Genomic DNA, 17,876 nt, shown 5'->3' on the forward strand with positions numbered 1-17,876 from the left:
AGAGAACAAACATCTCAGCCCTGAAGCCGATCTTCATCCGCATACGTCACAGATCACATGATCAGGAAGCACCACATCCATGTGTTAGGAGATCGTTTTGGGTCGTTCCTGTAAAGAAAGTGAGGCGCGAACCGGAAAAGCGTCTGCCGATCACAATTCGACAACAGATTATGAAAGAACGGATAACGCTCGAAACACGCGGACTCTTCCTGATGTAAGAGGTGAGTCTCCTCTTTGTTTTGGTTGTTTTGGCATCGACATCATGCTAGCGTGCAACGTTCTGTGACTCTTAAAAAAAACTGTAAAAACGGTGAGAAACGCTGGTAGCGAAGGCCGTTAGTGATCAGGAAACGGCTGGCAGTGAATGAGTTAACAAGAACATATTTTATAGAACTTATCAACCTGTACTTTGCAAGTCATTTGTGTCAGTTAAAAGAAATAAAGGAAACATTTTTGTCAATATTTGTTTGAAATGTCTCAGTAAAACTTTGAGCTCACCTGTTTCAAACCTGATATACAAACAATACAGGACAGATTTTTGGTAAGAAGTTCCCATTTCGTTGAACTGGGAAAGAAATGTAGCCTAAAGCTCTTTTATTTTCTTGACTTCTACTACTTATCTGAGTCACATGGTCACTTTCTTGAGCTTGAGGTGTTCCCAGGCCAGCCTAGAGATATAATTCCTCGGTTGACCCCAGGGTCTCTTCTCCCAGTCAAGCATGCCTGAAACCCCTGCCCCCTGTAGATATCTAGGTGGCATCCTGAACACATGCCTGAACCAACTCTGCTGGTTCCTCTCATGGTGAAGGAGAAGCAGCTCAACTCAGTCTAATGGATGTTTCAAGCTTCTTACCCCACTCAGGGTCTCCAACAGGTAATGGTTGGAATGAAGATTGACTATTTAATAAAGAACCAGCCAAGTTCCATGTTTACTATAATGGACCAGTTTTGCCCATGCAGACACTGCCCCAATCTACCTGGTGATCATGAACAAGACCCCAAGACATTTGAACTCCACTACTTGAAGCAGGATCTCTCCTTCACCCAGAGTGTACAAACCACCCTTTTCTGGTGGAGAACCATGGTCTGAGAGACAAGGACTGAACAGCCTTTAAGGCCACCCACCCAACACTTCCTGAATGCCCCCCACAGGGTGTTTCTGAAGATATGGTATTGAACCTTTTCGTCCCTTTCACGTCTCATCATTGTGATCTGGTTTACGACACCAACTGTCTGCCATCTATAATCCAGTTTTGAGATCCCTTCCCAGATGCCTCAACGCCCATGCATATCCTGGGCCATCTGACTTCAGGAATTCACATGAAAGGGTGGGGCCAGGCTTCACAATGAGCTCACCCAAAACTCTGGCTGAATAGGACCCACTGAAACCGCAAATGAACTGCTGAGTCCTGTCCCGTGGAGGTGGCTCTTCTATGTTGTGCCACTTCGCAAGCGCATGGCACAACATAGAAGAGCCACCTCCACGGGACAGGACTCAGCAGTTCATTTGCATCTAAAGGACAAAGGTCACTCTTTCGAGGATGCCAACATTCACATTTTGGACAGAGAGGACAGATGGTTTGATAGAGGAGTAAAGGAAGCCATTGGTGTCCACTGTGAGCAACCATCTTTGAACAGAGGCGGTGGTTTACGACACTAACTGTCTGCCATCTATAATCCAGTTTTGAGATCCCTTCCCCGATGCCTCAACGCCCACGCATATCCTGGGCCATCTGACCTCAGGAATTCACATGATAGGGTGGGGCCAGGCTTCACAATGAGCTCACCCGAAACTCTGGCTGAATAGGACCCACACCCACCCTCACACCTTGGCTCATGTGTTTATGTAGAAGATCATCAGGGGTCTTTTGTTCCCTCTTCGGGGGGAAACTCCCACTGGGTTTGAATCTGGGACTCTCCACCATTTGACCTTAGAACTGAAGAAGCCTCTCGGATGAGAGGTGACACGTCTTCAAGCAACTGAAAGAAGTCCAGACGCTTTTCTTTCAAAGCTCATTAGACTAAAGACTGTTTTATGTCTGTTTTGATTGCTTGTACATATTGTAAATGAGAACAGTGTCTTTATGTCTAAATGTTTTATCTGTTTTTCTTTGATGTAAAGCTACCTATATGTCTGTTGCTGCTGCCTATGGCCAGATTGTTGTTAGAAATGAGAATGAGTTCTCAATGACTCATCTGGATAAATAAAGGTTAAATAAAACCTTCTCCAGGTTCACAATGCGCAAACTCCTTGGCTTCAATAAGCTGGATCAAGGTTCAACCTCAAGAATGAAATCCACTGTGCTTCTTCTCAGTCTTGCTTTCTACAGATAGTATCTACTACCTACTATAGATGTTGTGAGAGGCTGAATTTGACTTCCAATGTAAAGTACTGAGTGGTCAGAATGACCAGCCCAGTTTAACTGCAGTTTACATTGATTAGAAAATTGTCCGGAGTGTAGACACCCCCTCAATTGACTAGATAAATAGAAACCATATCCCCCGCCATCCTGCACCTACACTAGTTTACACTTGTTCAGAAAATGGGCACATAGTCAAAGATGATTAGAAACTCTCATGGCTAGATGAAATTTGGGGAAACCTACTGTGGATGCTGTGGTGCACAGCGCATTAGAGCCAGTAGAGGCTGGATCAGTGAGAAGATCATGACCAGACATCCCAACACAGAATGGACTCCCTGCAAAACACAACAAAGACAGCTTTATTCTTCTGAAAACATTTACTTCTCGGTTTGACCAGTTTAGAATGAAAAGCGCAAAGTACCAAGCTTTTATAATGTAGTGGGTCACTACCAGTGTTTCTGTTTACAAAAAACAGGCAAAATCAACTCAACTAAATTTGTTCAAGGACCGGAGCAGACACAGATAGGGCCAGGTGTTCTTTAAAAATAAAGGTCAAGTATTGTTGTATCTTAATTTATTAACATTTAAAATGGCTTTGATTTCCATGTAAACTGTTATGATTGTAGTTTCAGTTATGCTTGGAGAACCTAAACAATTGTTCATGTATAAGACATGAATTTTGCTGCTAAACTTCAAAATCTCCCAATTGGGTGGCATTAGGGCCCAAAGGGCTGGGGGCCAGATGGGAAGGTCTGATGAGCTAGATTTGACTCGTGGGCCACCAATGTACTGACCTCAGCCCAGCCCATGTTGTATACGAAGGTCAGAATGAACGCAATGATGGTGGCTGAAACAGTGACAATCATTAATGTCACATGGACCTTGAGGGACACACAGAAACAACACATTAAATGCTTAACATGTGTGCCTGGTAGCATGACTTCACCTGTTGGTTTGTTTTATGACAAACAGAAGAATGAATGTTCTCTGAACTCACCACAAACCAAATGTCCTTCCCACAGAGGTTCACTCCTTTAGCCATTCCCTTAAAATACCGTGCTATCATCATTCCCAGTGAGCCGGTGGTCATCCATGCTATCAGCATCAGAGTCCCTGAAACACAGTTCAATCATTCCATGCTTCAGTGCTCTGGGTGGGGTTGTGTCTCCTGACCCCATGCCAGTGTTGTTATTGTGTACATATTACATGCATATTTATATGAGTTTGTGTAACTGATGGCAGTGAGGATTTCTAAATGTAATGCTTTTTAGAGCAGACAAGCCATTAGCTTTAACTAGTCTTTAACATGAGCAGCTCAACTTGGCTCAGCTCAACTCAACACGTTTGGGGTGGTTTTCCAATTAAATTGAACCAAACATTTTAAAAATGCCGGAAAAATTAATTGTCCTACAGTTTATAAACTAAATGTTTGTAAAATTATCTCTCCAGCCTTCTACGGTACCTATGTGTTGTCATGCCCTCCTTCTCACAACACGCTTCCAGAGGCCTAGTCAGTCATTCCCGCCTCCAAGAATCCATTATAGTTGAGAGTTGAGGTATTCTAGGAGATGTGTTACGATCATGATGTAAGAGTTGAGAGTTGGGAATGCCCAGCATTCCCAACTCTCAACTCCTGCCCATGTCACACCCCAAAATTACAAAGGGAGGTCAGCGCCCTGCCACCGGCACTAAGTCATTATTCTTCCACGAACCTTGTCTGGAATTAGATCGTTTTTCTGACCAGACCAATCGAACTGTTCAGCCTATCGACTTCCAGTAAGTCTTCATTTTACTTATTTCTGTAACCGCCATATGCTCTCGCTCTCTGCGAGCTGTGTACTCTGGCTCCTAGATCAAATTGTGTGCCAGTCCCTCACCCAGCATCAGTCACTCTGCTTTTGGGTTTTCACGACACGCAACAGCCACACTCTCGCTCTGGCCAACTCAGCTCACGTCCGCCCTGACAGGATGACTGAGACATGCTACAACCCAGCGGAGTTCAACCACCTACAGTCCAAGATTAACCTTTTACACGCCTTGGTAGACTGTGTGGCAGCTGAAGTTGATTCTGTAGTCACCATGGTTCTCCAAATGGCCACATCACAGCAACAACAGGCCGCTAATGAGAGGGAGCTGCCGCTGCTCAGCCTCCCAGAGAAATGGGATGGATTCCAGGGCTCGCCGAATGAATTATTAGCAACCTTGGCTATGACCTTTCATTGCCATGCTACTGCCCACTCCTGGTTGCCCTGCTAACCGACCGGGCCCAGGAGTGGGCCGCTGCTATGTACAACATGAGGGTGGAAGCCTGCAATGACTACGACGCCTTTATGGAGGAACTTAAGGAGATGTTCAAACATCCTATCGGGGAGCTCTCGACTGAGGCCTAACTCCTTTGACTACGCCAGGGGAGCCAGCCTGGCGCTCAATTCACCTCCTGGTTCAGCACAACAGCTGCTACGCTGGCCTGGGGCGACAATGCTCTTAGGGTTGTCTATCTTGAGGGGCTCTCACCCCGAATCCAGGATGGGATGATTGGTCGGGAGACCCCTGACACCTTGGATGAGGTGATTGAACTAGCTCTCCAGATGGATCCTCCCGGGAAAGCATCTGTCAACCCTCGCACACAGACCACCACTGCGTCTGACAAGCCCATGAAGCTTGGGGGCCTCACCTCCGAATAGAGAAAGTTGTGCCACCTACTGTGGAGGCCCAGGTCACTGCCACATCACCTGTCCCTGCTGACTGGGAAACACCAACTCCGGGTAGGTGGTGGAGGGACCCTACTCAGAGTAACTAGCCTCTCCTCGACCTCCAGTAACCCCTGCTCCAGGTTGATCCAGGTTGCTCTCCAATTAGCCAGGGACCTGTCGAGTTGAAGGCCCTACTGGACTCTGGGGTGGCCAAGTGCCTCATGGACCAACAACTGGCTGCCCAGCTCCGCATCCCTCTCTTGCCACTCCGCCAAGTCATTCCGTCACTTCTGTGGACAGGAGTCCATACAGACAATACCTTATCCATCAGAAAACAATTGAACTCCACATGGAGACTCAACTACACAAAGGGACCCTCAGTTTTCTAGTTATCATCGCCCCCTTGTCTTCGCTTATCCTAGGCCACTCTTACATCACAATCCAAACATATCTCCTGGAATACCGGTAAAGTGCTTGCCTGGGGCATAGCCTGTCAGCCTACCAAATCCCTCAGTCCCCCCGGCAATGAACCATCTGTCCCTGAGGTGTTGAACTCTCACAATATGCTCTCCTTTTTCAACATCAAGACCTGGCACTAGTCTTTTCTAAATGTCCTACCACCACCACCACCTTACCTCCACACCACCCTTATGACCTTTGGATCAAACTCCTACCCGGAACCATTCCTCCCAGGGGTCGTCTCTTCTCTGTACCCAGCTGAGAAAAAGGCCATGGATACCTACATCTGTGAGGCCCTCCAACAGGGGTTCATTTGCCCATCCACCTCTCCTGGAGCAGCAAGGTTCTTCTTTGTTAATAGAAGGAAGGGGATCTCAGACCCTGCATTGACTACAGGGCTCTGAATAAGATTACAATCTAGGACCAGCACCCATTACCCCTGATGACCACGGCTCTAGATGTGGTCTCCCAGTCAATCTTCTTCCTGAAGATGGATCTCCGCAGTGCTTAAAACTTTGTCAGGATCAAGAAGGGAGATGAATGGAAGGCCGCCCTCATCACCCCAAGGGAACATTGGGAATACCTGGTGATGCCCTTTGGGTTATGTAACAGCCCGGCAGCTTTCCAACCCCTGATCACCAATGTACTGCGAGACATGCTGAGCAAATGGGTCTTTGTTTACCTCAATGACATCCTCATCTACTCTCAGAACAAGGAGGAACACATTGTCCACGTGTGAGCCATACTCTCCTGACTCTTGGAGAATCTGCTTTACTGCAAGTTTGAGAAATGCACTTTTCATCAGGAGACCACCTCATTCCTGGGGTTCATCATCTCCTCCTGCAGTTTCTCCATGGACCCAGAGAAGGTACAAGCTGTAGCCCAATGGCCCCTATCCACATCCCTCAAACAGCTACAGAGTTTCCTGGGGTTCTCCAGCTTTTACCTCCACTTCATTTGGAACTTCAGTGCCCTCGCAGCCCCTCTTACCACTCTAACCAAGTCTATCAGCCCACCCCGGGCCCCGCTGACATGCCTCATAACCAGCTCTACATGTCTGTAGCCTGCAGACAGGAGGCCCTGGCCTGGGGACATGCTTCTCGCCTCTCTGGCCTCCAAGGAAACTCCCATACCCTGCAATTCCTGCAACGGGCACTCTGGTGACCCTCCATGAGGAAGGATGTTCAGGACTGCACAGCCACATGTCCTACCTCTGCTCATGCCAAATCTTCAAATCAATCTCCAGCTGGGAGCCTACAGTTGCTTTCTGTTCCTCACTGACTCTGGTCCCACATAGGCCCAGACTTTGTCACCAGACTACCCCCAGTCAATCAGCTTGACACGGTGCTCACCATAATTGAAAGACTCTCCAACTTCATCCACTTTTTAGCACTGTCTGGGATTCACATGGCCAAGCAAACTGCTAAGCTTCTCTTGGAGCATGTGGCACGACTACACTGGTTCCCTCAAGACATTGTTTTGGATCGGGGACCCTGATTTATGTCAAAATTCTGGAAGGCTTTCTGTCACCTGGTGGAGGCCTGCAGAAACCTTTTTTCTGGATATCACCCCCAGACCAACAACCAGATAGAGCGGGCCAACCAGCAGCTGGGACGCTACCTCTGATGCTTCGCCTCTTCCCAGCCCTCCACCTGGCCTAAGCACCTTCTTTGGGCAGAACTCTCCCACAACCTCCATGTATCCTCGGCCATGGGACTCTCTCCTTTCAAAGTCTGCCTCCTGTTTCCTGGGTCCCTATCCAGTGGTGCGAGTGGTCAAACTAGTAACCTACCATCTCCTCCTGCCCTCCTCCCTCAGGGTCCACCCAGTATTCCATGCGTCCCTGCTGAAGCCTGTTCTATTCTCCCCCTATGCATCTCCACCCGACCCAGAGCCACCGCCCCAGGAGGTGGGCAACGACAGGATCTACAATGATTCTCGAAGCTCGCCATCGGGGTTGGGGATGGAAACACCTTGTGGACTGGGAGGGTTATGGCCCTGAGGAACAATTCTGGGAGCCCACACGGTCTGTTCTGGACTTGTCACTAATCTCTGACTTTTGGTCCCATCACCCTGGGACTTCTGGGGCCGTCCCTAAGAGGTGGGGTCCTGTCACGCCCTACTCCTCATAACATGCTCCCAGAGGCCTAGTCAGTCATTTCCACCACTAAGACTCCATTACCCAGCATTCCCAGCACCCAACTTCTGCCCACGTCACACGTCAAAACTACAAAGGGAGCTCAGCGCCCTGCCACCAGCACCCAGTCATTGTTCTTCCATGAACCTTGTACGCCGTTATCCGACCAGATCTGTTTTCTGACCAGACCAACCATACCGTTCAGCCTGTCGACTTCCAGTAAGTCTTCATTTTACTTATTTCTGGAACCGCCATAAGCTCTCGCTTTCTGTGAGCTGTGTACTCCGGCTCCTAGAGCAAACTGAGTGCCAGTTCCTCACCCAGCATCAATCACTTCGCGAATGGGTTTTCGCAACATGCAACAGCCACACTCTTGCTCTAACCAGCTCAGCTCATATCCGCCCTGACACATGTCCTTCTGGGTCTTTGTGACTATCGAGTCCTCATGATCTAATGATTCTTTCGGTGCAAATCCAAGGTTGCATTGTAGTTTTTTCTGGTGGTCTAAGAAATCCCAAATTGAAATCTGACTCCAGCTCTACACTGCCACATCAGGAAGTCATATTGTATGCTACTGTTTGTATGAACATGCATTGATTGCTCATTTAGACACTCCATGAAGAATCAGATCTGGATCACATGTGTACCAAAACTTCTGTCTGGGGACCCATTCTGAAATGTAAACCTAAGACATGTCTCTGGTAGGATCTTACCATGTGCTTGCATGATCTCAGGCAAACCAGCACTTCCAAGAATCTGAGGCGTAGTTACATCCATCTTTGTAGCGCTGCTGAAAGAGTCTTTATGCATCTGGATTTGTCCTGTTTGTCAAAGAGTACCGATGTCAATCACAGAGCATTTGTTGGCAACCTTTCAAGTGTATGGCGTCAGATGGGTGCCAAAACCCCAAATCGGCAAGGACAACAGTTAACATATAAGGTTTTTTTTTATTCCAGCGATATCTTTTACAGTTATGACCCCTCAACTGTCATTAAATGTCCGAATGTTTGCTGGAAGTGCAGTTGAACTTGAGGAAAGCATATGACTCTGGAAGAGAGGGGATGGAGGGGGGAAGATGGCCATTGACACCTCAGCCCAGTGCAGTCAAGAATTACTGGTGTTTGGGAAGTCCTGAACATGTTGTGATGCCCCCACCGTCTCATTGGGTTTTCATTTGTGTTTAATTGTGTATTTTCTTCTGTTGCAGGCAGCTCGTTAAGCAGCCTTGGAGGCACCTGGGCTCAGGGTGTGGTGCTGCCTATAAAGCCTACTGTTTTTCTGCTTTCACTGGGTCTCTCCTCTGTGGTGGAGAGTGGCTGAAGTAATATCACAACTTTGACAGAATACAAATTCCCCCCCACTCTAAGGGCCTTCCCAGTGTATTAGTGACTCATATTGTAATGCTCATGCTCTAGTCACTTTAAGTACAACCACAGGCATAAAGTTTACAATCAGTAGTTTTATTTCAGTGTGTATTGTTCAGTATCAAAAAATTTTTTTATATGGTTAAAGCCATCTAGCTTATGTACACTTTTTAAAACACTGCCCAACAAACATTCAGACATTTAATGACAGCTGAACGGTCATAACTGTAAAAGTTATCACTGGAATAAAATTAAAAAAACCTTATATGTTAATTGTTGTCCTTGCCTGGATTCAAACCCAGACCCTCCAATTGAAAGTCATCAGCTCTACCAGCTGAGCTATGACAGTTCTTTCTGAAGACTGAATCAAATTTGTTGTTCCGCTACCGCCATTGTGCTCTGAGAGGAAGTCAATGGGCCATTGAGGTGGAGGGTAAGGAGGGAAAAAAACTTACCAATTAGAGGACAGAAAAGATCCACAGGCCACGCCTCCAGAGTGCCAAAACTCCCAACAACCGAGTGAGCAGAATCAGAAACCGAGCGCGCAGTGAGGCTGCTGCACGCATGTTTTCCTCTGCCGTGTGCTCGTTGGCCAACGCGCACACACAAGTTTGTCACTTGTGCACATCCTTGTGCGCTCACAGACACAGTTTGCTCCCTCTCAGTGTACAAATGACCTCTCTTCATGTATATTTTCACTCGAGAGGTTCTAACTTCCATGCGCGAGTCCCGTTCGCATGAGCGATGTGGACCCTTGCACGCGTATTCCGCGTACACGGGTTTTGGCACCCATCTGACGCCATACAGGTGGATATTAAAATCTTTAAAAAGAAAAAATTAATAGCTCTGTTGGCCAGCAAGATGTGCACATTCACGAAAGAGAGGCATTGCTTTCAGCAGTAAATGTGGGAATTGAGAACAGCCAAACGTCTGATGTCAGCCTCCAGAGGGTTCTCCTGGATAAAACAACCTTTGGATTTCTGCTTGAAAAATTTTTTGGCAGCCTCCATAATAAAGGCGTTCTTATTACATTCAAAAGTATAATTCATTACCATTGGTGCTGGGTCCATCAACAAATAGGATGTAGTAAGTAGAGCTTAGGCCAGAAGCCCTTTGGGTAGAGATGGCATTTGTGGAGGTAAAGGAGCAGCCAATCACCCCATTCTGTATTGATGCTGTTACCCCAGTTACATTGCCCTGTTGGACACAACATTGATCAAGTGTTTTACCCACACATTACATAATGGATGTTTCAGTGTGGTGGGAAACGTGCATGCTGAATGGTAGAAAATGGAGTTTACCAGAGGAAGACTTGTTGGCATTGTATGTCCTGTTGAATATGCATGTTGAACTGTTGCCATTCCACTGTTGTCCAAGGTACAGATGTAAATATCATCATTCCCCTGAGGAAAGACACATTTCAAACTAAATGGTGGTTTTATTTTATTAAGATCCATCCATCTATTGTCTTATATTATATTATCTAGTGTAATGTCATGAAGGAACTGTTTTCCACCTAAAGGTCATTTTGGCCTCTCTCCTCATGAAGAACTAATCTCCTTGAGATATTTGCTCAAGGCCTTTGATGCCTCTGCATCTAAACTGTTTTAACTAGCTATTTGCCTCTCCCTACAGCTCAAGAGAAGATCAGAAGAACTCTATTAAATAATAATCAAATAACTTTGTTAGTCCAAATAATCATGTGAAGCTCAATGTTAAATCAATCTGTGAAATGACAATATTAATTACTTGATATTATAATACTGTAATCAGTAGTTTTGTATAAGAATTAACTTGGTACAGAAGCACTAGGCACTCCTATCGCAAGTAATGTTAAAATCACATGACACATTCCTTTCGTCTCTCCAATCACAGCTTTCCTTTCTGACGCGTGGTGTGGTCTGTGCGGTGTTTATTTTGTTGTCAAATTCTGATTCGACCATAAATTAAAACATCTGAATCATAAAACTAATTCCCACGTCACCCTTAACTCATTTCAAACGTTCTAGAGTTTCGAGCCGGCCACTCGTAACTTTTTAACCACAAAGAACCTTGACAAGCTGGAAAATAAAACCTGTTGCAAGCCACACCTGACGCAACGCTCCTTCGGATTAAAAATTGAACTCACTGACCCTTCAGGGTCCCGCTGATGCTGCCAAACACCTGCTGCTTACCTGGAGGCAATCCCAAGACTAGTCTGTCATACCGTACGCTGTTTCACCAGCTCCGGTACCAAAGGGGGGTCCGAGGACCTGGCATTCTGAATCTACAATGGAGGTCTCCACAAGGGTATGTAGAACGGCAAGATAGCGTCTGAATGTGGTTTTGAAACTCCGACTGTAGTTTAGAGCAAAAAAATTCGCTCCCACGCAGAACTAACGCTTCTCCGAAAACGAGAGTTCTGATAACAACATTCTTCCAGGGACCCACAACCCGACCGGAAAGGGAGGAGACTTAGGCTCCCTGTGGGCAAGAAAGATGGGAAAGAGCTGGAGACTGCAGATTTACTTGTCTAGCGTGTCTACTTTACATCAGAGTACATTGTTTGTGTAATTTATTAGAATTGTGTTGAACAGTCTAAACCTGTAAATTGCACCAGTACAGGACAGACTTAGCTGCTGTTTTCGTTCAGGAGTGCGCACGTACAGCATGCGCGCCCCATGCACAAGCTTACTATTGAAGCTGCAGTTACGAATTTAGCCTGAGGGGACAATCACAAGCATGAAATGTCAAACTCCTTAAAGTCCCTTAGTGACGAATACTAATGAATAAAACACAATTCTGCTGTTTTCCTTTGACCCCCCCCCCCAAAAAAAAAACAGGAGTCGGATGGCACTTTTCCCCACAGAAAACAACTCCCAATGCATTCAATCATCCTGCTGACCACAACTAATTTTTTGACAGAAATGGTGAATTTGACATTAAACCTTTCCACCACAATAAACTGATGATTCTGCTTTCTAGTTTTTACTTTGACATTTTGTATTTAGTTCACATTACCATCATTTGGTCATCGGAGAATCCAAAAGCAACATATCCACTAGTAGGGCCTGTGAGTTCATAGCGGATGCCAGAACTAGGAGTCAGTGGCATGGCTGACATGAAGAAACACTGAGAATTGCTTGAAGGATCACATCCTGAAGGCTGACTGAAGCAACTCTTGGTCACTCCGCAGTTTGCACTGGAGATAGTGTTCTACAAAATAAACAAAAGAAATAAACAGGTTATGTGTCCACAACAACATACTATAATCTGGTTCTCAGCCAGCAACTCTGCATGGAAAACACAGACTAAGAAAAATAAACTGCCTTTTCCTGCAATCTCTCTTCAAGGAAACAAAGACTTTAAAAAAAAAGTCTATGTAGACACTACTCATGTCCACATGTTTAATGGCCTGTATTTGTATAGGACCCTCTCAGAGTTCTAAGGAGGTCGGACAGGAAATCAGACTAAAAAGAGGTCCTCAAATGAAAGGGGGCTCGGGGAAAACTAGAAGTGCTTAGAGCAACTTGTTGAACTGTGAGCAGCAGAAGACTGCGATGGTCCCTCATGGGCTGTCGGTGTTTCCACTGGGTTTGATAGAGGAGGTATGAGGAGTTAAAAACAGCATTCACCTCCTGATGGAGAATAAGTTCTGATATAATGGAACCCAATGAGAGTGTGGACTCTTTGGACACCCTCAGTCCTACAGAAGTTAAGTACAGCTGGTGGAAGATCTCTGGTATACCAAAGTTTAAACTAAGAACTTGATGTGAATGCTTCATGTACAGAGGTGGGTGGAGTAGCCAAAGATTGTACTCTAGTAAGAGTAGAGATACTTTATAATTATATTACTCAAAAGTTAAAGATACAGTGTATTGAAGCTACTCTTAAAGAGACCATTTTTAAAGTTCCTCAAGTAAATGTAACTGGGTAAATGTAACCAGTTACTACCCACGTGTGGTCAGGTAAACATAGATGTATAGTTAAAGTTACTAAAGTTCATTACTATGGCAAAACAAGAAAAATCTTTTTCTCTAGCTGTTAAAGTTAAAATTGTGTCTGATTACTCACAGTAGTTGATGTGGCACCGGTAGAAGATCCAGAAGTGCCCGAACGGCTGAGGACCGGACTTTTCACATCAACCCAAAAGGTATTGTAACTCTGTACAAAGGAGGCGCTGCCAGGAGATAAACCATGACACTGTTAGAGTTTACCCATTAGGTCATTGTGAGAATAAAATGTAATTTAAGTCAAGCTCACTGGAACTGGATGGAGTTTGTATTCTGTGATGGGTCTGATTGCCACGTGGCCTGGATGATAGTCTTCGAGGAGGCGGATGTGTGTGATAAAGCTGAATTCTTCACACACAGACACACATAAATTGGTTATTACTGATTTGTGCAACTCGTCGGAGGCTACCTTAATCCACATGGTGTGGTTAAAACTGTTTGGGGAAGGTATTTGTGAGTATAGTTGTGATAGGAATTATGATCGGCCCACTTTTATTTCTTTTGGGGGTTAGGGTTGAGGGTGTGACCTTGTTGCCTATTACTTTTATAATGGTCAACTTTCCTCACATATCTGAAAAGAAACTAAAAGGTTTTGAGGTCTTTTTGATTTATTATTTTTTTTGTTATTTTTATCAAGCATGTACACAGGTGCAAGGTGTAAAAGTGTATGCTGACTGCTATCTTCATTCTGGTTGATATATGAAATTATTCTCCTCTGAATGACAGTGAATATTGGTGTTGTTTTTGTGGGCGGGTCTTAATTTTGTGATTTTCTGTTTATTGTGTTATTTTCTCTTGATAATTATTAAATGTATTAAAACTAAAAGTACAGGGACTGTATACCAACCCACTTAAAGAGCTGGATCTGCTTCAGTGATATCTGAAACATTCTGGGTGGTCATATGATGTCAGAATGATTGTGGCCGCTCACCCACAGAAAGACACCCCTCCTCATGACCACGGGGAACACTTAACCCAGTGGAGTATAGCTGAACCAGCTGAGTTGTGACGTGATACTTACAGATCTCTGGCTACACGTGAGGCCTTGAGTATTTGATGGTGTCGCAACAAAAGAACCCACTGGAGTTGAGCTTCCAGCTTCTCTGGCTTCCAACAGGAAACCAGTAAATGGGGTCCCTGAGGTCTTGAGATAAACTAAGAAATAAACAAACTCAGGTTAGAGGCAAAAATCACACAAGCAAAGGTAAAAACATAAAGCAGAACAATCAGTGATGTCATGTTTGGTCTTACATGAATGACAGTCTTCAGGTCTGTGACACTTTCAATGATTATTTTAACTTAAGAAAAGCGAAAGCTCAAAAACAGAGTGTCCACTGAAGGTTCTGATTGTTGCCTTTCTATGTTTTTGGTTGGAGATATAACAAGTTAAAAGAACAACCATCACTTCCTGTTTGGAGGAGAAAATTCCGAGATCAGATTTAACTTAATGGAAACTTGGAGACTTTGGACTCTGAGGGTATCTGAGTGGACACCATCAGTCCTACAGAGGACACAGCAGATTGAAGATGACTCACATACCAATGTTTATATGGAGAACCTCATTTGTACTAAAAAGGTTGTGGGATGAAGGAGAGTTTGTTAGCAATAGATGTGAAATGTTTCTATGTCAGAGTGACATCATCATCTATTAAGTAAACCTTCCCCACTTTAAGCTGGGATAGTGTAAAACCCATCAAAGGTAATTCAACACCAGTTCAGTCATTTAAAGTGCTACTTCCTGTGTCCCATCTAAACTCTGAATCACATTTCTACTGTAAAGTCTACCTGCGATGCAGGGTTCAACTGTGGGGCGGGGCCATCCCACCTGGTTCCCTTACTTTTATTTCCTTACTTTTATTTCCTTACTTTTCTCCATTAGGGTGGTGTCTATCTCCAGCAGTGCGGGGACACTGGACAGAGATCTGTAGTCCAAAGGGACACAGAGACAACCAAACCCGTGTCGCGTCTGTACAAACAAGCCCTGAAGTAATGAAGTGGCACCACTGGAAATGAAAAAATGTAGGCTACATACTAACTTTTTACACTAAGCAAGCACAAAGCAAACATAATTAAAATTTTTACAATGGTCTTTAAGTTTTATAAGCCACTCTCATAAAGATTATGTCACATAATCCTGAAAGCAGCATGGTGGTGGTCTTACACAAACACGAGGAATCTCAGCAGGAGTGTTCTGCTGAACCACAGCAGGTGAATCCACATGCATAAGTCTGGAGTCATAGCAGGAATGAACAAGTCAGGCATGAAGCAAGCCATTTTCCACTACCTTGTATACATTCGCAGAGCAAACCATTTTAGGATGCGTAAAGAATGTGTCGGTTCCTGAACACAAACACTCTCCCACTCGCAACAGGCATCTTTTATCTGTGTACATCTTCATCCTGTACTGTTTAGAAGCAACTGAATTAGACACATCTGCAGCAGCAGGCTTTTAAGTAACAGGAGGCAGAATATTCAAGCCAGTGAGCATTTTTCTCATGAAAAACTACTCAGAGAGAGACATAGGGCACATGCTCTGCTCTGTGAATGTTTGATCCCTCCCGGCTGGAGAATCTGATGGCCAACAGCCCTGTCTACAGAAGTTCAACACTGTTGTTTTCGTTAACGTGACAATGTGTAGTTTTTACCATTAATCTCTGGAAATATCAATGGAAATAATGTTGTAAATGATTTAAAATGTACCCTGTTTTTGAAAAATATTGGCAGTTTCATAACACCATAGAAATCCAGTCTAAAATACATGGTAGCAGGTCTAAGTTTCTGGGTGACACCATATTGGATGCCATGTTTCTTTCTACGGAAGCCAGTGAGGACAGAATACATTTACTGATTTTTAACAAATGGTCACAAAACTTTCACCAATAATAAACGTTCTTTTACTCATCGCAAGCGATGAAAGGGAATCTGATGTTCTTGTTATTTGGCTGAAGGTTCCACTCCCAAGGATTTTTCACCCTAATGGCCATCAGTTGGTAAGGTCTTCCTTGAACACAAACAGGCCTTTTCCATCGCCCAAACTGACATGGAATGGGAAGGATCGGGTTGCAATTTTTTCTGTTCCGATTGCACAACCAATCCAGTCAACCGACCCGGACCGCACCAGTCACACGATTTTTTGGGCTCTGTTCTGCTGAAGGTCTAGAAATTCCTGGAGTGGTTCTGTTAGGGTGGAGCAACAACACAGCCCACTGATTGGGTGACAGAAATATGTCACTACTTGCATCAAGGAAAACAAATGGAATTCCGTTGTTTGTATTTTCATTAGCTGTACATAAATGTGAAAAAATTACAGCAAGTAGCAGCAAGCGTTGGTCACCTTCAGAGTTCCATACATTTCTCACTGTCATCGTGAAAGTCTGCAGGAGGAGCTAGACGAATCGGATGGCAGCTGAAGGATCAGAGCAGACGTCGGCTCAGTGTCGGGCCAAGATGAAGAAATTAAAGCCAGATATAGTTAATAGTTAAGGACAGAAACAGCTGGAGTGGATTTGTTTTTCGGATGGGAGAAATACGCGGAGTTACTACTAGCTGGATGCTATTTGTAGCTGAGGCAGCAAGGCAGGCTTCTGTACTTAGCGACTGCACTCTGGAATCGCATGTGGAGGCTGTGGTAAGCATTTTGTTTTTGTCTTTAGCTCTGTAGACCAGATGTTGCAGCACAGAAATGCTGAATAGTTTCACAACTGTTAAAATAACGTATGATGGTTTGTTTAATCCCGCCTGCTGATGTGATCGCCCAAACTGCGGTCGAAACACTCGTCTGAAAATTCCGTACCCGTACCGGAGCATACCGGTCCAAAAATAGCCAGACTAGGCAGTTCCAGGCCTGGCAATGGAAAAGAGCTAAAAATACTGCTTGCTTGCAATGATTTGAGTGTCTATTGCCCGCTATTGCCAGGGAAACTACATACTGTCACTTTAACGATGACAATTAGATTTTGTATGATGTCCATTTTTCTCATAATGAAAACAAGATGCTGACCAGCTAAAATCGCTCTTTGGTGACTACAACATGGCAAGATGTGCGGGTGCTTTCGTTGACGAGTTGTGAGACTAGACAGAAAGTAGATGCAAATTTCTACCTGTATCACAAAAACTAAAAGTAACATCTTTGCTGTCTGTGTACCAACAGCTGCAGCTTCAGCAGCTGAGTGAAGTTCTGGACAGAAATAGGCTCCTGCAGGTTTGCAGAAGGAGACAATAGACATCAATGTACAGAACATTTTGTTAATACTGATAAAAAAAGTTTCATCTTTATTTCAGTGTTTACTCTAGAACATTAACTCAGTGTGAGGGTTAGGTAGGACATGAAGACCAGGTGTGTCCTAAACTTTTGAAGGGTTTGAAGCAAGAACAGACAAAAATGGAGACAAGCTGAGCCTTAGCCAGTGTGACCAGAACCACCAAAGCGTCAGCTAGCCTCATATACACTTTTCTGTTTATAAAGCTCACTGTCAAACTGCCATTGCAGTAAAGAGGAAAGCCTAAATAGTACCAGTCAGAAGAAGAAACAGATGATGTGAAGTGTTAGTCATTTCAAAGCCCAAATCGGTTCACTTTAACATCTATAATCACGGAGACCAAATCTGACTGGGACTGTTTAGGAAGCAAAGGAAGTCCCTGAATATGAAGAAGTGGAGTTTAAATCAGAGGAGTTTGTTGCAATCCTTTCTCACTGTTCTTTGATGCTTTATCAGTTGTTTTTATTCTGAGCCATTGCCAGAGGTGTGACCAAGTCACAAGTCTTTCCAGTCAAGTCCAAGTCGGGTCCAAAGTCAATGATGTGGAAGTCAAAGTCAAGTCCAAGTTGTTAACCTTGAATTTTCAAGTCATAATCAAGTCATCTGTCC

General features: G+C 44.6%; 1 protein-coding gene across 1 annotated transcript in view; it reads right to left on the reverse strand.

The window, feature by feature from the left end:
* zgc:163022 (putative ferric-chelate reductase 1) overlaps nucleotides 1–17,876 on the reverse strand; it is a 37,577-nt gene that overhangs the window by 13,477 nt on the left and 6,224 nt on the right. The window contains exons 2-11 of the mRNA XM_070553049.1: nucleotides 14,030–14,163; nucleotides 13,259–13,356; nucleotides 13,070–13,175; nucleotides 12,017–12,211; nucleotides 10,318–10,419; nucleotides 10,069–10,213; nucleotides 8,366–8,473; nucleotides 3,361–3,476; nucleotides 3,158–3,244; nucleotides 2,607–2,698 (exon numbers count right to left, since the gene is read on the reverse strand). Coding sequence (XP_070409150.1) covers nucleotides 2,607–2,698; nucleotides 3,158–3,244; nucleotides 3,361–3,476; nucleotides 8,366–8,473; nucleotides 10,069–10,213; nucleotides 10,318–10,419; nucleotides 12,017–12,211; nucleotides 13,070–13,175; nucleotides 13,259–13,356; nucleotides 14,030–14,163 — 1,183 coding nt within the window. The remainder of the gene's footprint in view (nucleotides 1–2,606; nucleotides 2,699–3,157; nucleotides 3,245–3,360; nucleotides 3,477–8,365; nucleotides 8,474–10,068; nucleotides 10,214–10,317; nucleotides 10,420–12,016; nucleotides 12,212–13,069; nucleotides 13,176–13,258; nucleotides 13,357–14,029; nucleotides 14,164–17,876) is intronic.

The sequence above is a fragment of the Nothobranchius furzeri genome, chromosome 7 (assembly GCF_043380555.1).
Source record: "Nothobranchius furzeri strain GRZ-AD chromosome 7, NfurGRZ-RIMD1, whole genome shotgun sequence".
NCBI lineage: Eukaryota > Metazoa > Chordata > Actinopteri > Cyprinodontiformes > Nothobranchiidae > Nothobranchius > Nothobranchius furzeri.